Raw genomic sequence first — 20,753 nt, forward strand, 5'->3', positions numbered from 1 at the left:
GGGTGCACATCAGGTCCCTCAAACAGGTCCAGCTGATCCATCCCAAGCTCTTGTCCACCACGGTACAGCAGCAGTGTCCTGCAGCCCCATGTGTTTTAAAAGTCTTTCGATGCATTTCCTCTTTATGACACTGCCACAGCTGCGGTGCTGCGATGCATTTTATTTGTACTTGTCGGGCTGTGAGGGGCATGTACGGTCGTAAAAGCTCAGCACTTTTACACAGCAGGGTTGAGTTCTGAGAGGGTCACCAAACAGTCTCAGCGCCGTCTCTGTAAAAATGACATCTACCGTGATATTTATAATGAAACGGAGTTGGAACTTCATTGGAAGTCTTCTAATGCTAAAGCAACGTGTGTACTTGGACACACAGGAGCAGAGTAAGGCTGATTTCACTTTGTGCCTGGGGTTCACATTTTTACTGTACCGATACAGAAGGGTTTTAGGTTGCCTTTCTGACAGACCAAACAGGTAGCGTTCTCAGCTGTGTCCGTGGCGACTAGCTCATCAGATTGGTTCTGTTTTTTTAAATTTGAATTTTAGTTTTAGCTATTCATTAGGTGTGTGTATGTGTGTGAGTATGGGTGCGTGAATACGTGTGTGTGTGTGTGTGTGTGTGTTTGTGTGTGAGTATGGGTGTGTGAATGCGTGTGTGTGCGTGTGTTTGTGTGTGAGTATGGGTATGTGAACACGTGTGTGTACGTGTGTATGTGTGTGAGTATGGGTGCGTGAACACGTGTGTGTGTGTGTGTGTGTGCGTGCGTGTATGTGTGCGTGTGTGCATGTGTGTGTGTGTGTGTGTGCGTGTGTGTGTGCGCGTGTGTATGTGGAGGGGGGCATGCATCTGGAATGATTAAAAATAATTACTCTTTCCACATCCAGAGAGTGGGAGAGAGGGAGCAGAAAGAGGAGAGATAAGAGAAGACAGAGAGAGAGAGAGAGAGACAGAGGGAAAGGGGGGCTTATGGGGACAGAGACTGTATGATTAGACAGAGTGATGAAAGAGAGAGACACTACTCACTGCTCCCTGACCACAGCTGACCGGAGAGCAGCTGGCTGTGTTTGTTTCATTTTAAAAAGCTTTGTGAAGCTCCCTGGAGGATTTATATTATTGGAAAGTCACAGTGTCAAGCTCTATCTTTTATTTGACAGACTCAGAGTTTCATTTGCTTAAAATGAATTTAATGGAAGATGAGTTGGGGGTGGGGGTTGGTGCATTAAGGTGAGTGTATACAAGTCAGTCTACCTAATTGTTTTGCTTTTGCACTGGTACAGCAACCTCAGAGACTAAACATATTTCTTTGTATAAAAAAACTGATATTGTGCACTTTGTTACAATATTACAACATTTTTATGTGTTTGTGTGTGTACCTGTGTATATGTGTGTATATGTGTGTGTGTATGTACATGTGCATATGTGTGCATGCATACATGAGTGTGTGTGTGTGAAAGGGGGAGAGGAATTCCTTACTCCTGGATGTTTGGAACATTTGCCGATAATCATTGCATGTAAAAAATGTGTGTTTTTAACAGGAAACAAAGACAAAAGAAACATGACAAGAATTTACTGAGAATTAATCCAGTCTGTTGTGTTATCTCAAAAGCCATTATTTTCAGCATAAGATGCATGATGCATCTGACTGAATGTGATTGGCTGTTGTCATGTAAATTCTGGGTCAAAGGTCAGGGACCAGATGGTTTTTGAGTACAGTGGATGCTGGAGAGAGAAAATAATTAATTTAGTAATCTTAAATCCCAAATCCATCTCCTTTTATTAAACGAGCAGAATACCTGGCTTGATTCACTGCTGACATCAGTGATGTCAGTAATTGAACTCAATCATTCACCTCTTTAAACATTAATTTGAAAATTCAGCATTTCTTGATGTGCAGACTCCATTTTCCAAGCTGAATTACTTGCCAACCTTAAACATTGGTTTATTTTATGGCATGGACTTCAAAATTAGGCACATTATAAATGGGATTATATGTCACGGTTTCATTCTGAGAAAATATTTAATAAAAATATTTTATGGTGCACAGTATACCCTAACTGTTTTTCTCATGCCATGTTTCTGATAAAATGTAAGCTATTTGGGAATAACACTTAAAAGTTAAGTAAAGTGAGTTCACAGCTAAGGTCAAGGACATATGAGAAACTGGTTAAACTTTTAAGTCTCTTGGATAATTGAAGTATGGATTTTGTGTGATTTAAGATGCACAGCCTTCTTTCAGTGCTGCAGTTGATTTTGAAGCGCTTTCCAGCTATGGAGTGGAAGGCTTATAATCATATAGCTGAGCCAATCACAATCGAGTAAACCGTACTGATTGCGCTGGCGGCACAGCGCTGGTTTTATTTATTTGCATGTTTGAAGGAATAGCGACGTTTTATCTGGTTTAAATCTTCCTACCTTCCGTCTTTGGGTGAGCCTAAAAAAAATGTACATACTGCACTGTTATGGGCCAGTTGCCCAAAGGTGGTTCATGGATTCTGTGGGAAACATTTAATCTAATATTTAATATACAATTTGCTCCATGCACTTACATCCAAACAGAAGATTGCCCTCAAATCTAAAATGGATTTGATATATTTACGTCTGTTGAACACAATGACCTTCATGCAGATGCCTGAATGTGCAGAAAACCCGCGTTTATAACGAGAGCCCTGACCAGCTTCGGGCCCCATCTTCCCTCACCCCAGACCTTCTGGCAGGCTTGTGTGAGCAGCACTGGCCACGCTGCGCTCGTGGTCTTCCTGACCGCTTAAAAAACAGCGCGGTCGATATGGATACAGCCGCTTATTAATAGCCTCTGTCTACTTCGCGGTTTTAGCGCGTGAGCCCAGGGCATTGGGCGTTACTCAAGAGCATCGATTCTGCGGTGAATATTTAATGAAATCCATTTTACTCGGGACGGGAGGAATATTTAAATGCCTTGTTTGTTTTCTTTTTTGCCTCTGATAGGCTGTCTTGTGTTAAGTGAGATATGTATTCGCATCCACCTGAAATAAATATTTATGTCAGAACGTCAGAAGCCCCACTGGCCATGGAGCAGGGTTTCCATGGCAACAGGATAAAGATTGCTGTGTGGTGGGAATACGACGGGAATAGACGGAACAGGATGGATTAAAAGCGTTGTTGGCGAAAATGCAAGACGGGATCTGGGGTCTTGGAATCTGAATATGCAGGCCCATGGTCAAATCGCAATTCTGTTCGTGCGATAGCCAACAAATTCTACGCTGTGATCATGTCAGGTAGGCTGACCCACGTCTCGTGTCTGTGCATGCCGACTGAGGTGCCGTTTGTTCGAAATGACGTTTTTTTGCACCATGTGAAGGAACATTTGACAAATTAAGAGCTTCTGTGTTCGAGTGAATATCAGAAATGGAAACCGGAGCCGGAGAATTTCGTCTGCAGTGCGTCGGTTGCCGCGCGGTTTTTACGACGACCTGGGTGTAAGCTGTTGGCTCGAGGTTGTTTTTAGCGCTATAGTACATTCTACACGTGTTCAGCAATCCGAGCCGCTGGCCAACACGCTCGAATCCATCGCAATGGACGGCAGTGCGGTGTGATCGAGCCTTATTATTTTAAATGCTGTACACCGTGTAGGCTACCTGTGAAAGACGAGGGAGGTGGGCTGAACTCGCCAAATGGGTCAGACCTGTTCGGGAAGGTGGGATTCGTTCAGAGCGAAGTCCATCCCACGCCTGCAGTCTGAGGAATGTCCTCTTAAAGCTGGAATGAACTCCTGGAAAGAGGCCATGTAGAATGCCATTTACAAACTGTTTAGAAATTGCACTATTTAAAATGAGGATTGATTGATAGATTGCTTGCTTGCTTGATTGATTGAAAGGGAGAAAAATAATTTTTGACATGATGAAATTTTAAATTTATTTTATTTTTTTACAAGCCTACAAGCTTGACAATAATTTAAAAAGGGAAAGTAATTACTCATTTGTACAATAAGTAAATAAACAGTAAATTCTAATTTCATGTTTGAAAGGTTGAAGATGGAGGAGTTTACAATTCTATATGTGAATAAATATGATACATATTTTGTTAGATTACATTTAATAAATGTATTGCAGTGCTGTGGTTGTACTTCATATTTTGGACAGACTGGAAAGGTAGCAGTTTGGGGCTGCTGTTGATATGTAGCATGCATTCCCTAAAATAAATTGTCTCATTGGACTTCTCAGTTTCATGTATAAACTTGTTGCCAAAGGGTTGCTGAGACTCACTAAGCCAGTGGTACCCAACCCTGTTCCTGGAGATCTACCATTCTGTATGCTTCATTTCAACCCTAATTTGGCACACCTGACTCTACTACTAATTAGCAGCTCAACAAAGACCTCTAGCTGTTGACTGAGGTGTGCTTTGTTAGGGTTGGAGTGAAAACCTAATTGACGCTAAATCTCCGGGAACAGGATTGGTTACCACCGCACTACGCTGTCCATAGATGACTGTCTCACTCTCTGGAGCTCTGGTTCAAATTGGTGCTAGTGGAATCAGTGCTGTGATTGGCTGGTTCTCTGTCATGTGCTGCTGTGATTGGCTGTTTCTCAGCCATGCACAGCTGTAATTGGATGTTTCTCAGTCATATGCTGCTTTGCTTTGCTGTTTCTCTTTCATGTGCAGCTGTGATTGGTTGTTTCTCTCTCATGCACAGCTGTGGTTGGCTGTTTCTCTCTCATGCGCAGCTGTGGTTGGCTGTTTCTCTGTCATGTGCAGCTGTGATTGGTTGTTTCTCAGTCATATGCTGCTTTGCTTTGCTGTTTCTCTTTCATGTGCAGCTGTGATTGGTTGTTTCTCTCTCATACACAGCTGTGGTTGGCTGTTTCTCTGTCATGCGCAGCTGTGATTGGCTGTTTCTCGGTCACGCGCAGACTGTGATTGGCTGTTTCTCTGTCGTGCGGCAGGGCTCATTCCCAGGAAACCTGCAGCTGGTTCTGGTGCTGCGTCCCACTGCCCTGCTCCAGCGCGCGCTGTCGGACCTCTACTTCAGGTTCAACAGAGATGAGTTCAAAATGAAGGTGCCGGTAAGTGGCAGAGGTGGGAAACCCCCCCGTGACAAGCCCCCCGTCGCAAGCCGCAGACTGAACGCACGTTCTCAAAGGACACTTTGTCCGCTTTGTCTTCTCAGAACCGGTGAAGAAAGGTGTCCCCCTCCCGAATGTTGTCCGTGTGTCTGAGTTACTGTGGCATAAAGACACAGAGATAGAGAAAGAGACACTGCAACTCTGTAATGAATATTAAATAATGTCATGCTAAACAATGTTGAATAATGACATATTTAACAGGAGTGGAAATGGCAATCACAGTGTGTAGGGGTTTCAACCATTGCTCGTCTGAAACAGGACAGGGACTTCTAAGAGAAGGCACCTGCTAGTGGTTATGCTAATTATGCTAATGTGGTTCTTAGGACCTAGAATGGCTTAAACTTAAACGGTGTGCTTTGATGTGCGTGTATTGCAGTGGTGCTTTATGAATCTACAATGCCAGGCTGAGTACTGTAGGGGTAGGGCTTCTGTTGGTGTAGTCTGTGGTCCTGATGCTGTGTTTTTCTAACCTACACTCACCTGACCCTGCCCAGGTGATTATGCTCAGTTCGGTGACTGAGCTCCACGCCTACATCGACCCCACCCAACTGACCGTGGAGTTCGGGGGGACCCAGGAGTACTGCCACGAGAAGTGGATCTCGCACCGCACCGTGAGTGAGGGGGGGGGGGGAGCCAGACACGCCCAATTTAGAGCTGTCTCTGCTTGCAGTCAACCTTAATAAATCCTTTTTGAATATGGAATCATTACCTTGTGTGCAGTGACAGAGGGGGAGGGTCCGGCAGTTATCGCGTTAGCATGGTAGCACGTTAGCATGTACCTGGATCAGTGTGGTTAGGGTTCGGCACCTGCTGCATGGTCTCTTAAGATGTATTTTAAGTGTCTTCCCCCTGACCGTGCTACTCAGCTTGTGGGCTGTGGTGTGTGGGAAAAAAAGCTGCTGGCATTCCATATCGGAGAGAAAAGTATGGGGGAAAAGTATGAAAAAATAATAAGTAGTCGGTTGGGACCTGGTGTGTTTCTTTTCACGTCCAGGCCATCGAGGGCTTTGCTCTGATGGTGAAGAAGACGGCGCAGGTCCTGCAGTCCTTCGGGGCGGAGCTGGCCGAGACGGAGCTTCCCAACGACGTCCAGGCCACCACCAGCCTCCTGGAGGCTCACACCGAGAAGAAGGACATGATGAAGGTGCGTGAGCCGGAAGGCTCGCCCAGATACGGTGCTCTGCTCCAGAGTACTCTTACCCCATCCCTCTCCCTCCCTCTAAAACAGTGGTAAACCAACCCTGTTCCCTAATTTTTGCCCACCTGACTCTGCTACTAATTAGCAGCTCAACAAGATCTCTAGCTGTTGAATGAGGTGTGCTTTGTTAGGGTTAGAATGAAAACTTACAGGGATGGTAGATCTCCAGGAGCAGGGTTGCTTACCACTGCTCTAAAGCATTCCTGCATTGTGCATCTTCTGAAAATGCATTATAGGGCATATCAGCAAGGACGATGCTGGGCTGGTGGATGAGTTGTGCTGTAGCACAGCATCCAAAACTGCTGTTGCCAACCAACCGGAGCCTCCGATAGTTATGAAGCAGGGATGACTGAAGGCTGATGAAATGACTGTAGTAATTTCATTACTGTCCAGGACCTGAGTGGGCCTGTGATACTGGTGGCTCCTGCATTGCATTGCATTACATTACAGCCATTTAGCAGACGCTCTTATCCAGAGCATTTTTACATCCATTTATACAGCTGGATATATACTGAAGCAATGCAGGTTAAGTACCTTGCCCAAGGGTAAAAAGGCAGTGTCCCTACCCAAGAATCAAACCGGTGACCTTCAGGTTACATGACCAGTTCCTTACCCATTATGCTGGCCATTATACTTTACTGTCCCAGAGCTGAGTGGATCTAAAGCAGTGGTCTCCAACCCTGGTCCTGGAGAGCTACAGGGTCTGCTGGTTTTCATGGTGACTCTGCACTTCACGAATCAATTAGAGCAATTGATTACACCGTTAACTCAACTCACCTGGTGTCTTGGGTCTCAATTGGGCGCTGATTTTAAGGTGAAAACAAAAACCAGCAGAACCCTGTAGCGCTCCAGGACCAGGGCGGGAGACCACTGGTCTAACGAGTCTGTGATGCTGGTGGCTCCTGCCTGGCAGATCCAACGCTACTGGCATCATCTGGCGGATGGTGGCTGACAGTGGACACAAACGACCGGAGGAATGCGTTTACGCAGTGTACACATTAGCAGATCTCTGTGACGCATGCTCGAATCTAGGGGCCGCATGTGTTTTCAAATTAACCAATTTTCTGTGTACACCATTGTGGATTCCCTTGCAGATGAGTCCCCAGTAAACGGACTCACAGTGAGACGCAGAAGAACAGCATTTAGCTGCGATTCATGGTCATGTCGGCTAATGTAGCTGAAATATCAGATCACGCAAATGGCTGGGTATATTAATTTATTTAGAGCAGAAGTGGAGAAACAGATCTGGGCCTTCAGGGGAACGTGCATTCCCCTGCCTGCTCTGAACTGGCAGTTGGTTTTTTAGCTAGGCCATGTCCAATCACGTGCCTCGTCTCCTCGCAGGACGACTTGAGGATAGCCCTGAACCAAGGAGACCGTCTTTTGGAGAGCATCAATGAGCCGCTGGAGAAGGATCCGGAATACTCCATGAACCAGGACGAGCTGGAGAACCTGGCCACTGTGCAGAGGTGCTGAGACCGAGGCAACCACAAGGGTGTTGGTTCCAAACTCACCCATAACAGCAAAGCCGTTAACTGAACTTTGCTGTGTTTGAGAGGGAAAAAAGTAAAAAGGAGGAAGGAGGAGCAGTTGTATTTTCTAATTTAAGTGATTTATTGAGGCTCAGTTTAGGTGTAAATCAAACACCTTGCTTGCATTGATTTTTGAGTGCTTTTGCACTCCCAGTCTCTCTTTCCACTTTTGGTTTACATCTCGATGCCTCCCTCTTTTCCTCTCTCCCACGTTCTCCCTCTTTCCCTTCTTCCCTCTCCTTCCCCGCGCAGGCTGCTGTCCCAGCTGGGTGAGACGGAGAGCGCGTTCGATGAGTTCTGGGATCGGCACCACACCAAGCTGGAGCAGTGCCTGCAGCTGCGCCACTTTGAGCACAACTACCGGGAGGTGTGTGGGTCCAACGCTCGCTCCGGCGTCAGGCCTCAGTCTGAGCAAAGCGTGTCTGGATCACCCTGCTCGGGCTGTTTGACTGTCTATAGTGTGTGCGTGTTATTTATGTGTGTTTGTGTGTGTGCATTTGTGTACGCGCGTGTGTCTGTGTGTGTGTGTGTGTGTGTGTGCATGTGTCTGTGTTTGAGTACACGTGTGTGTGCGTGCATGCGTGTGTGTGTGTGTGTGTGTGTATTGTATTGTGTTGTATTTAATATTCACATGCCTGTCTCTCTCCAGGTCAGGGCCCAGCAGGATCTGTGGGCGGAGCGTCTGTCAATCTTCTCGGAGGTGGGGATTAGCCCCGCCCACGTGGAGCACCTGCTGAGAGACCTGAGTGGCCAGGAGGAGAGAATCTGTGTAAGAGGCTCATCAGGAATGCTAACGTGCTAACGTGCTAAGCATTTCAGCCTTATCCTTGCAGCACCAAAGCATTTCAGACTTATCCCTGCACCCCCGAAGCATTCAGTCTTAATCCCTGCAACACCCAAGAACAGTAGACGTATACAGAGCTGTAGCGGTTGTTAAATATCTGTGCTGATTCACCTTGATGGAGAGCTGGCTGTTGTTAGCATTAGGGCTGACCATTTTCTTTTCCTGTCTTTTGAGGCTTTTTGCAAACGCAAAAAAACATTTCACTTGAAACATAGTTTTTTGTGATTCATTATATATGCTGTATGGATATAGGCCTATTTTCACTTAAAACACAGGGGAGTTTTTACCTCATGACTCAGCGGATGATGTCACTATGGGAGGTCAGTGAAGGTCATAGAGGTCAAAAGGTTAACGGGACTTCAGGGGTGTTTATTGGCTGAGCTTTATTAAAAGCCTGCCAAACTGAAATATGAGCCGAGCCAGTCCAGTCACATGGTATTGTGAGCAAGAGGCTCAAATTCCTATTACAGATCAGAGAAGCACAGATGTGGGCATGTCCAGGTGAATTATGGGAGTTTGGACAATATTCTAATTCAGGGTTAGAGAGAACAGCAGAGATGGAAGGTGAGGTGAATACTTAAATATGCCAACATGAAACACTTTGTTAGTTCAGTTTGCGTCAACGTTATAAGGCCTTATAACACTGTTATAAGCGTGTCACTGGAGGGCTGGACGTGGCTGAATGCTCTGTGCTTTCGCTCATCCGCATGCAGTGGGGGCCTTGCAGGAGCTGTTCTGGCTTTTCGCTAAAACTCTGTGTGTGGTGGCGGGATGTGGACCAAAGTGAAGCCAATCAGCTAGAGGAAGAGAGCGAGGGAGGGGGAGAGAGAGTGGAAGAGGGAGATAGATATAGAGAGAGCAAGTATGAGAGAGAGAGAGAGAGAGAGAGATATGTAGAGACAGAGCGTGAGAGAGAGACTGAGAGAAGGGGGTGTGGGGGGAGAAACGAGCCCCTGATTGGTCAGAAAGCTGTCATACTGCAGTGGTGGGTTCTGACTGCAGTCAGCTCAAAGGTAGTTCTCTCTCTCCTGTAAAATACCAGGCCAGGGGGAAATCCATAACCTTACTGCAAAGGATAAACTATTTCCAGCTTTTACAGAGAGATTGCACATATTTATTCATTTCTGTCACAGAAAATATATGCCATCAGTTTTGAAAATAATTATTAGTGTGGCATTCAGTGTACAGTATGAGTTTGTCTAGCAGCTGGCTGAGTAGTGTGTGCTCTTTCTCTCAGTCGTTTACCTAAAAATAGAAATCAGCAACGGAAATGACCTCACCTACATTAAGAGATAACTATTTTAATAGAACATATAAGGAATGAGTTTATTAGCGTGATTGGTAAATGAATCGAGCACCCTCTCTCTCTCTCTCTCTCTCTCTTTTGGACAGGACGTCCTGGACCGGGCGCGGGCGCTAGCGGCTGAGGGGGCCTCGCTGATCCAGAGCTCGCACTACGCCCAGGACTCCATCCAGCCCAAATGCAGCGAGCTGCGCTCCGTCAGCGAGGGGCTGACCGCCTGCCTGCAGGCCAGGAAGGCCCACCTGCTCAGGGCCATGGAGCTGCACCAAAGCCTGGAGCAGGTGACCCCACCCCGCCCCGCCCTGCCGACTGCACCTACCTGCCCCGCCCCGCCCACTGGACCTACCTGCCCCGCCCCTCCAACCACATGCCCCGCCCACTGCACCCACCTGGCCTGCCCCTCCAACCACATGCCCCGCCCACTGCACCCACCTGGCCTGCCCCTCCAACCACATGCCCCGCCCACTGCACCTACCTGCCCCGCCCCTCCCACGACACACCTCGATCCGCCCACTGTACCTACCTGCCCCGTCATCCACACACCACCCAGCTACCCTGCCCTGCCCTGCCCTGCCCACACAGAGTCATGTATTTGGGGGAAATATTTTTACCATATGGACACTTTTAGCTTTGTTTAGTAACATGTTTCATGGAAAATTCTCAGGGATCTGCAGGAGTAGTTTCAAATTTTATCGAGTCTTAAAGTATTTAGAACACATATTTGACTAGAATGTCCTGGGTTTTCATGACTAGTCACTCGAATTGCTGTCTTTTTTCGGACATGATTAGTCACTTAGTGTCTGTCGTCATGGGTTTTCAGGCACGACCAATCACTTGAGTTAGCTATCTTTTACAGATTTTCAGACATGACTAATCGCTCGTCCTTTTACCCAGACTGCCAAGTGGTGCGAAGAGGGCATCTACCTGCTGGCGTCGCAGCCGGTGGACAAGTGCCAGACCCAGGATGGGGCGGAGTCGGCCCTGCAGGAGATCGAGCGTTACCTGGAGACGAGAGGCCAGCTCAGCCAGCTCTCGGACATGGACAGCATCTTCCGGGACTACGCGTCCGTGCTCAACGACGAGTTCAGGGTGAGGCGCTCACCTGCGAAAAATGGGCGAGCTCATTCACTTATGTTTCACTGATTCACACAGGGATTTTTGTGTTTATACTTATTCTCATAAGCACTTTAATTTTTTATGTATTCACATAGGAATTTTTAAAAAACTAATTTATATAAGAATTTGTTTGTTTTTTTTTTTTACTAATTCACATAGGGATTTTTGTATTTTCTACTAATTCACATAGGGACATTTATATTTTTTATTTATTCACTTAGGGATTTAAATATTTTTTACTTATTCACTTAGGGATTTTAATATTTTTTACTTATTCACTTAGGGATTTTTATAGTTTTTGACTTCACTTAACCCATTCCCTGACTTGCTGGAGCGATTGCTGCTGCTCCTCTCTCTGTTACCTGCCTGTTAATTAACTGTGTTGCATTGCCCTGCAGATGGGATTTGAGTGGAGTTTGCGGTTTGATATTTTGTTGGGTGAAGGGGGTGTGGTTAATTGACCTCGGCTCTCCTCATTGGCCGCCGCAGGATCACGTGGAGAGAGTGTTCCGGAAGCACACCTCCATGCAGGAGATGTTTGAGAAGAGGCGGGTCAGCCTGAAGAAGCTGGCCGCCAAGCAGTCCCGCCCCGTCCAGCCCGTCGCCCCCCGGCCCGAGGCCTTCGTCAAGTCCCCTCTGTCATCTCCAGGTGACTATATACACCCCCCCCCCAGCCGAAAAGTGCAGATTCCTTCATTCTTCAGTCCAATTGGCTGAACCCTTATTATTAATTTAAACCCTCATTCTGGAGAAGCAGGTATTTGTTGTTATTTGTCGATTTTACTGAAAAAGTGTGAAACAGTGGATTAAGTTACATCCCCTGGGTCTGAGCTTGTTATGTTATTTAGGATGAGAAAAAAACAGCTGATGACATCACTCTCCACTGAAATAAAAAAAAAACATCCAGGATGATAATATTAGTTCATCATGTGTTGAATATTACTTGGGGAACTTGATTGCTTTGAAAATGATTGCACCATTAGTTTCAAAATGGTCTAAAATATTACTTGTTTTTGATGTACAGTTTCCACAAGCACGTCTTGGGTAAATTAGATAATTATTTTTATGGTGATTTAGGTTTGTAGTCTGACTGTGAGCGTTCACAGAGGATTATCTGCACGGATCAGCAATACCCACAAAAGCCAGGTCATTTAGATTTATGGCATCAGTGACCTTTCAAATGAGGTCTTAAAGATTGAAAATGGTTTTGGTGCCCCCTAGTGGCTGATTTGCAGTTGCTGTGAGGTTTCCATATGCAGTGTGTCAAATGTTCTGAGTAGTGACAGTGAACTCATTCTCACAGTTATCTTTGCCTTTGATCATTATAACATATCTATAAGGGCAAGACTTTTTCAGTACCCCCCCCCCTCCACTTGCACTCTTTCACTTTCACGCTCTCTCTCTCTCTCTCTCTCTCTCTCTCTCTCTCGCGATATCTCCCAGGGCACCGGGGAATAGAGAAGACGTGCGGTGGAGGCGAGGTGGAGACTGGCGTGAGCTGCAGAAAAGTAAGCAGGGATTTAAACACGCTCCAGCATGCTGAGAGATGTCCCAGAATGCATCTGGCTAAGAACATTCATTTTGAAGTATTGCCAGTTCTTGTACCACCCAAAAAATAATTATTATTAACCCCTATTATTTTCCTATAGTTTTATTATTATTATTCATGGATGGATACATATTGTTATACATGGAACATGGGTGAAGAGCATGAAAGTCCACCATAATGAGCTAAATAGGTAATTTGCACAGTAAAACAGTTTTTTTTTTTTGCTAAGGCTTTTTTTGTTTTTTTGTTCACGTTGCGCCAAACGTGGCACATGCAGTGGCATGGGTGCACCTAACCATTTTTGGGAACTATAAATCAGTTATGCTGGAGCAGTGAGCCACTGAGTTTTGGATTGGGTGTGGCCTATCACATTTATTGTCATACGTCACTGAATGTTCATCCAGTTCTCACAAAGCTTGCGCTGATTTGCCACATGGTTATTGTTCTCAGTAAACCCGACTGTGTCTCATTAGTAGTTCTTTGAGCAATGGCCCGTTTCCCGTAGGCATCCATTGTGTTTCAGTGTTTTTCATGCGAGTCTCTCCCTGCCTCTCCAGCTGCAGGACAGCGGCAGCCGGCAGGGATCGCTCTCCGAGGAAGAGGAGAACCTGGCCATCCTGAGACGGTGAGACTGTAAATAATAATTATGTTATAAGTGAGATTGCCCAGTGCTAAGCACTGTTTTTCCTCTTGAGCTACCAGTGGCTGGACGTCAACTTGCAGTTAGATTGTAGTTAGATTGCATTTGTCACAATAGCTCTATAAAAGGATTTCGGGTTAAGGGGTTTGGGGTATAGAATTAAGGGGTTTGCAATGTGAAGTTCAGGGGTTTGTGACGTGGGGTTAAGATGTTTGGGGTATGGAGTTAAGGGGTTTGGGGCATGTGGTAAAGAGGTGTGGGGCAAAGCGGATTGGGGTCTGGGGTTCAGAGGCTTGGGGTATAGGATTAAGGGGTTTGGGATGTGCTGTATAGGATTAAGGCATTTGGAGTATAGGATTAAGGGCTTTGGGATGTGCTATATAGGATTAAGGGGTTTGGGGTGTAGGATTAAGGGGTTTGCGATGTGGAGTTAAGGGGTTTGGGGTATAGGATTAAGGGGTTTGGGATGTGGGGTTAAGGGGTTTGGGGTATAGGATTATGGGGTTTGGGATGCAGGGTTAAGGGGTTTGGGGTATAGGATTAAGGGGTTTGCGGTGTGTGGTTAAGGTGCTCTGTCCTTTTCGTCCCAGGCATGTGATGAATGAGCTGCTGGAGACGGAGAGAGCGTACGTGGAGGAGCTGCTCTGTGTGCTTCAGGTGAGTGAGACTCTGCTCTCTCACCCCCAAACAGCCCCAGGACCTGCAGAACAGAGACAGCACACTTCACACCTCATTAAAATCCCTGTCGATGACCATTTTGAAACAAAAATAAATACATTTGACATCTCCAGTCCCGTGTGAATTTGGAATGTCCAATTTGCAAGCCATGTACCAGCATGCTCATGTACACCACCCCGCTCCCGGCTTGGGAGAGTGAAGACAGCTCACGCTTCTCTTCCAAAACACGCGGAGTCAGCCAGCTGCTTCATTTCACACCACGCACAGCCATAAGCTACACACACGCAGAGCGGGGGGTGGAGGAGACCCAATCATATGCGTCTGACCCATTGGCTGGCGCCTGTGCAGCCAATGGGTCCCTTGAGCGATGAACACTACTGTCCCTGCCGACTGAATCCTTCCCATAATTCCCTTGGGGCGGCGCAAACCCTGATTTCCATGCCTTGCAGGGGTACGCTGCTGAGATGGACAACCCGGCCATGATGCACCTCATCCCGAGCGTGCTGCAGAACAAGAAGGACATCCTGTTTGGAAACATGGCTGAGATTTACCAGTTCCACAAGAGGTACGGTCCTCCCTCCTGGCCGTGGAACACACTGAAATCCACGCTGCCTGCTTTCAGTTGTGATGCACTGATTGGGCAGCGCAGATTTAGCAGATGTACTGAGATTAAAATTACACTGTGCGTGGGCTTATTTGTTTCTGACTTCAGCAGTTGTGATATTCATGGGAGTCTCGAGCCCCTTAATTACCGAGTTCCTGTAACAATACGTACCAGAGAGGGCCACTTGGCTCAAACATCAAAATAGTCAGCTATTTAAAAAAAGACTATACTAAAAAGAACCAAAAAATACTGCTGCCTCTTTTGTCTGCGGGGCCTAGTCTGTGGCTCTGGGACAGGGGACTTTACTTTGGTTTACGTTCTAACTTCGGGGAGAGAATGAATGCCCGTTTGTATTTTTACCCTCTACTCCTGTTGGACTCTCTCTCCCTCTCCCTCCCTCTCTCCCCCCCTCTCTCTCTCTCTCTCTCTCTCTCTCTCTCTCTCTCTCCCTCTCCCTCCCTCTCTCTCTCTCTCTTTCTTTGTCTCTCTCTCTCTCACAGGACCTTTCTCAGAGAGCTGGAGGCGTTCACAGACTGCCCTGAGCTGGTTGGCCGGTGCTTCCTGCAGCGGGTGAGCTCACAGCATGGAAAATACTTGATTAAATCACCGATGGCGGGTGTGTGTGGCATTAACCGAGAGGTGCTCTGCTAGCCAGAACATTGGACACGGCACTGCTCCCCTCCTCCTCCTCCCCCTCCCCTCCCCTCCCGTCCTCTCCAGCTCAGCTGACCTGTGGTCAGTGTCCTGGTGCAATGTGAATGTCGTGTGCCAGGTGGCTGTTATTCATTGGTGGTAATTGAGGCGAGTTTCCCCTTCACTGCAAAGCGCTTTTTGCGATCGTTTAGGTGGAGGACCTTGCGTAAAAATGCATTGTTCCTTTTCCTCTGATGAATAGTAAACTGAATATTTTATCTGTGTCGCATAAACAATCCGTGATTCATATGTGGCAGTGATACAGTGGTGTTCACATGGCAACAGGTATTTGTGTACGCCGTAAAAGTATGAGCTATGTGCCGTAACTGCTTTGTGATCTGCATGTTATGACCCGCTTGTGTGTTTAACGGCGCTTCCTCTCTCTCCGACGCAGATGAATGATCTGCAGATCTACGAGAAGTACTGTCAGAACAAACCGCGCTCCGAGAGCTTGTGGAGACAGTGTTCTGACTGTGCCTTCTTCCAGGTAACCCCCTCTGTGACCTCATATTCCCCTAGCAACCCCCTCTGTGACCTCATATTCCCCTAGTAACCCCTACTGTGACCTCATATTCCCATAGTAACCCCCACTGTGACCTCATATTCCCATAGTAACCCCCACTGTGACCTCATATCCCCCTAGTAACCCCCACTGTGACCCATACACTGCAAAGCAACCCCCATCTATGATGTCACACTTCCCTAGGTAACCCCGTCTATGACCTCACAGTCCTCCAAGTAACCTCCTCTATGACCTCACACTCCTCTAAGGAAACCCCCTTTATGAAGCATACAGACCTTGATATTATATAGATTCAGGCATGAAGACCTGACATGTGGGTCACAGATTGTAAGGGGTATCATCTTATAAATACCTTGGTTTTCGGTGGATGATAAAATGTCATTAAAATTGCATATTGAAGAGCTTACTAAAAAATTTTAACTTAAGTTTGGCTTCTTCTACAGAAGCAAGGCATGTTTCTCTGAGACTGATAAAATGCTAATTGTTCAGTCAACCTTGATGTCAGTTTTGGAGATACTATGGTGATGCTATTTTCATGCGTGCGGCAGACTCCACTTTGAAGTCACTAGACGCCGTGTATCATAGTGCCTTAAGATTCATTACTGATGAAACATTTTTGACACATAATTGTGACTTGTGTCTGAAAGCTGGCTGGCCCTCCCTCACAGACTGGAGAAATTATGCTAACAGCGCCCGCTTTTAATTTACAAGGCCTTGCTAGGAAAACTTCCATTAAAGCTCTCATCACTGCCACAGTTCAGAGTCTGCTGTACAAGATCCCAACAGTGACTCACCTTAGCGGTTCTTCCGTTCATTTCTGTACCAGGAAGAAAGGCTTTCAAATGCACCAATTAAATGTAATGAACTGAACTGTTTGGTTTCTCTGTATGAGGACAGGACCTTAATAAAGCCCTATTTAATTGTGTCTTGTACTTGTCAGAAATGATATTTAATGGAGTACTGCATTTAATTTATTGCTTTGTAGTTATATAGTTTTATTTGATATAGTCATATTTTTATGTTTTGTTCACTGGGCAGATACTGTATGTGAAAGAGAACTTGGTTCTCCTTGTCCTACCCTGTTTAAATAAAGGTTAATAAATAAATCTTAAGTATAAGATTGTATATTTTGTGTGTTCTTGGTCTGACTGTGTGACTCGTACAGGAGTGCCAGAGAAAGCTGGAGCATAAACTGGGCTTGGACTCATATCTTCTCAAACCTGTGCAGAGGATAACCAAGTACCAGCTCTTACTGAAGGTAAGCTTTGTCACTGACAGCTTCAGGTTGTGACCAAAGCTGTAATCCCAATTCTTCCACGCAATTATTATACTGAAAATACGGGAATTCTACAGGCTGTTACTGAAGATCATTATTCTAAAGATATTCAGATTACAGATTTGTTTGCTGGCAGAAGGGGACAGTAGGCTAATTTGTGTGTTTCTGTATCCAGGAGCTGCTGAAGTACAGTAAGGCCTGTGATGGTGCGGCGGACCTGCAGGAGGCGCTGTCCTCAATCCTAGGCATTCTGAAGGCGGTTAACGACTCCATGCACCTGATCGCCATCACCGGTTATGAGGTGAGGTTAGCGTCAGTGCCGCCTATCCGCACAGTGGGACTTACATAGCTCTGTCGTCACTGCATTCTTTTCCACGTATTGCTTTAAAACTCAGGGCTGCTGGGTGGTGCATTTGGTAAAGGCCACCACGCTGTGGTGCACGGATGAGCCTCATAGTCTCTGGTTGAATGTGTCACAAAACGAAGAGTTTAAAGCCACAATGTGTATACACAGTTTGTACGCGGCACTGTGTTTGCCAGTGGTTTGATTTTGGCTGGGTCCTCCCTCTTATTAATTGTGCTCCTAGCTCAACTGAGGAGGCAAGACACGAGAGAACACAAACTGGATGGACCAATGGGATGAGCACACAGTGTGCACCCAGCGCTCATGGGAGTTGTAGTTTCATGTAGTATCACCTTATATTGACTTAATTATTTCAGATTCCTTTTGTGAACTACAATGATTTTTTTTCCATAGAAAATACTACCAAAAGGTGGCATTTTTTTATGTCAAGCCCAGAAGGGGAAGCCTTTGGAAACCTTAACACCCCCACCCCCCCTCCTCCTCCTCCCCCCTTTAGGCTAACCTTGGCGACCTGGGCAGGCTGCTCATGCAGGGCTCCTTCAGCGTGTGGACGGAGCACAAGAAGGGCCACGCGAAGGTGAAGGACCTGGCGCGGTTCAAGCCCATGCAGCGCCACCTCTTCCTGCACCAGAAGGCCCTGCTGTTCTGCAAGCGGCGGGAGGAGAACGGGGAGGGGTACGAGAAAGCCCCCTCCTACAGCTTCAAACACTCGCTCAGCGTGAGTCTCGGGGGGGGGGGCATGGGGGGGCACGAAATGTCCTTCATTATACAAGCTGGGGGGCTGGGGGGAGAATGTCTCATTGTACTCTTGGAGGTGGGGTGCGATCAAATGTCCTTCATTATAAAATGGTGACAAATCCTTGTTAAGAGGGGTGGGGGTGGGGGATCAAATGCCTTGATTATTACAAAACCTGGGGGGGAATCAAATGCCCTTGATTATTACAAAGATGGGGGGGGGGGTGGTGGGGGGGTTTAGCTAAAAGTTTGGAATCTGTTTGGCGTTCCTCAGTTCCGACTCTGGTAGGTGATCCTATAAGCTTGTGTCCTCGTCAGACCTGGTCTTTAGTTCCAGTAACGGTTTGGCTGCTGAACGGTGTGCCTCTCGTGTGCCTCAAAGCACCTCTCATGATGTTACGGCCGACATCAGCAGTTTTTCTTAAGCATGTGACCCACAGGGATTTACAGTAAACTTGCACTGCAGTTGATATCCTTGTTGGGGTCCTCAAAGGCACTGGATTAGCATGACTTAGTCACATGACTAATCATACAGTTGGTTAATTGTGAGGAAGGAAAATGAACATGGGTGGAATATCGAACAGAAAATGTATTTGAGTGACTGAGTGCATCAGTATGTACCGGGTACCCTGCAGATTCAATATATTTTCTGCGGACTGAAAAATGAATACCAAACACTGGCTTAGCGCACACCCTGCGCAGTCAGAATAATACATATCTGTTAATTTATCGAAATATTCAGTGAATCTGCAGAGACAACGTGTCACAGCCCAGATGCACTCCAAAAGAAGCCATGCTTATTTCAACCAATTCACAGATTCCTTGAGGTTGTTAGGGTTTTTCACACCAAGCAGGCCCAAGCAAGAACTTTATTAAATCCAGATTATTTTCACAAGCCCTGGGGGAGTTCTGGGGCCAAGAGTGAGAATCTTTCCAAATGTCGCACAGAAAGCACAACTACATTTGCCCACAGAAATGGAAACCATTTCATTATTATGAATCTTCATAATTATTGTCATTTTTTTGTGCAGGTGATAGGGCTGCATTTATGTGTGTGGGCTACTTTCCACAGATTAAAAAAGCAAAGATATAGTGCAAAACAATTAAAGGGTGCTATTGCCACATGTTGGATGGTTTTAATAACCACACTGAATATGGCACATGACATTGCGGGAACATTGCTGTCAATCAGTGTTGCAAGTTGCAACTGACTTATGAACGTGGATTATTGGGGTAGGTGTGGTGTGATAAATGTGCGGATGGACCCCTATGTACACCGTACAGATCAGTTACTCTGAAGCCTTTATTATCTGTGCAGGTCTGTGACCCTGAAGCACTCTCTCATTCTCTGCCTTCCTCCTTCTGTCCCTCTCTCGTTCTCTCGCTCTCTCCTCTCTTCTCGCCTTCAGATGAGTGCCGTGGGAATCACGGAGAACGCAAAGGGCGACAACAAGAAGTTTGAGATTTGGTGCAATTCCAGAGAGGAAGTGTATATAGTGCAGGTGGGTAAAGACACCCTTATCGCATACTTATTACCTGCATAAACAAAAAAACACAAAGAAAATACTCTATATGACCCAAAAGATCTGGACAGCCCTTGGTCTGATGCTGTTTTTCATGGTTTGGGCTTGGCCCCTTAGTTCCAGTGAAAGCAAATCTTAATGTATTACCTACACACAGTAAACAGAAAACACGAAGCAAATATTTTGTTATAATAATGTTATATTTGTGATTTCAAAAGTAATTGTAACCCTCAGTTAGCATTTTTAAGACAGGTGTGCTTGTGTAGGTGGCAAGACACATCTCATTTTTAAATACACTTGTTTTCGTTTATAATCTTTTTTTTAATTCATTTTGACATTCAGGCCCCCACACCTGAAATAAAAACTGCCTGGGTGAAGGAGATCCGGAAGGTTCTGACAGAGCAGTTGCAGGCTTTCAGGGGTAAGATGGATTCCAGGTCCGACTGTAGTAGCTTTGATAAGAGCTTGCTTAGCGGATGGAGCTACCTGTTCTCCATCTGTTCTGTTGTACTTGAAGGGTACATTAGAGGTATTCTGAAGTGGGCAGCGCGATATGCAACGTTATACAACTTTTCTTTTTCATAGCATTCCATAGCATAGCATTGCATCTATTTATACAGCTGGGTATATACTGAAGCGATGCAGGTTACGTACATTTGCTCAAGGGTACAACAGCAGTGTCCTACCCGGGAATCGAATCTGTGACCTTTTCGGCTCCTTACCCATTGTACTACACTACTGCTGTACTACACTACTCTGTATTCACATGGTAGAGCTACACGATGCCAGTTTTGATAAGTAACACCACTGTGCTTTTTTTTTTTTCCTCCTTCCTTGGAGATCTGAGCCTGAGGTTTTATTGACTTTTATTTGATGTTTGCGGAGGTGCAGCGTCTCCCGTGTTAATGCCTGGATTGGGGGAGGTGGGGGGGGAAGGCTGCCATTGCTGGGGTCTTTGCACAAATCACGCTGCTGCACACAACTTGCAACCCCAGGACACATGTAACAGGCTGTGTGATTGGGTGCTGTGCCAGTCGCAGTGGAGGATTGTGGGTAGTTCTGTGTCTGTCTTTGGTCTCGT

At 46.2% G+C, this 20,753-nt stretch overlaps 1 protein-coding gene across 10 annotated transcripts in view; it reads left to right on the forward strand.

The window, feature by feature from the left end:
* The window catches only part of mcf2la (mcf.2 cell line derived transforming sequence-like a), a 56,319-nt gene that overhangs the window by 26,593 nt on the left and 8,973 nt on the right, over positions 1-20,753 (forward strand). For all 10 annotated transcript variants that reach the window (XM_064309910.1, XM_064309909.1, XM_064309908.1 and 7 more), the window contains exons 5-24: positions 4,915-5,034; positions 5,589-5,705; positions 6,089-6,238; positions 7,637-7,761; positions 8,077-8,191; positions 8,474-8,593; positions 10,061-10,252; positions 10,866-11,060; positions 11,577-11,736; positions 12,531-12,595; positions 13,194-13,261; positions 13,867-13,933; positions 14,404-14,519; positions 15,059-15,128; positions 15,646-15,738; positions 16,940-17,032; positions 17,226-17,351; positions 17,911-18,132; positions 19,559-19,651; positions 20,015-20,093. In XM_064309910.1, the coding sequence (XP_064165980.1) occupies positions 4,915-5,034; positions 5,589-5,705; positions 6,089-6,238; positions 7,637-7,761; positions 8,077-8,191; positions 8,474-8,593; positions 10,061-10,252; positions 10,866-11,060; positions 11,577-11,736; positions 12,531-12,595; positions 13,194-13,261; positions 13,867-13,933; positions 14,404-14,519; positions 15,059-15,128; positions 15,646-15,738; positions 16,940-17,032; positions 17,226-17,351; positions 17,911-18,132; positions 19,559-19,651; positions 20,015-20,093 (2,386 nt within the window). The remainder of the gene's footprint in view (positions 1-4,914; positions 5,035-5,588; positions 5,706-6,088; positions 6,239-7,636; positions 7,762-8,076; positions 8,192-8,473; positions 8,594-10,060; positions 10,253-10,865; positions 11,061-11,576; positions 11,737-12,530; positions 12,596-13,193; positions 13,262-13,866; positions 13,934-14,403; positions 14,520-15,058; positions 15,129-15,645; positions 15,739-16,939; positions 17,033-17,225; positions 17,352-17,910; positions 18,133-19,558; positions 19,652-20,014; positions 20,094-20,753) is intronic.

This window comes from Anguilla rostrata, chromosome 15 (assembly GCF_018555375.3).
Source record: "Anguilla rostrata isolate EN2019 chromosome 15, ASM1855537v3, whole genome shotgun sequence".
Classification (NCBI taxonomy): Eukaryota; Metazoa; Chordata; class Actinopteri; order Anguilliformes; family Anguillidae; genus Anguilla; species Anguilla rostrata.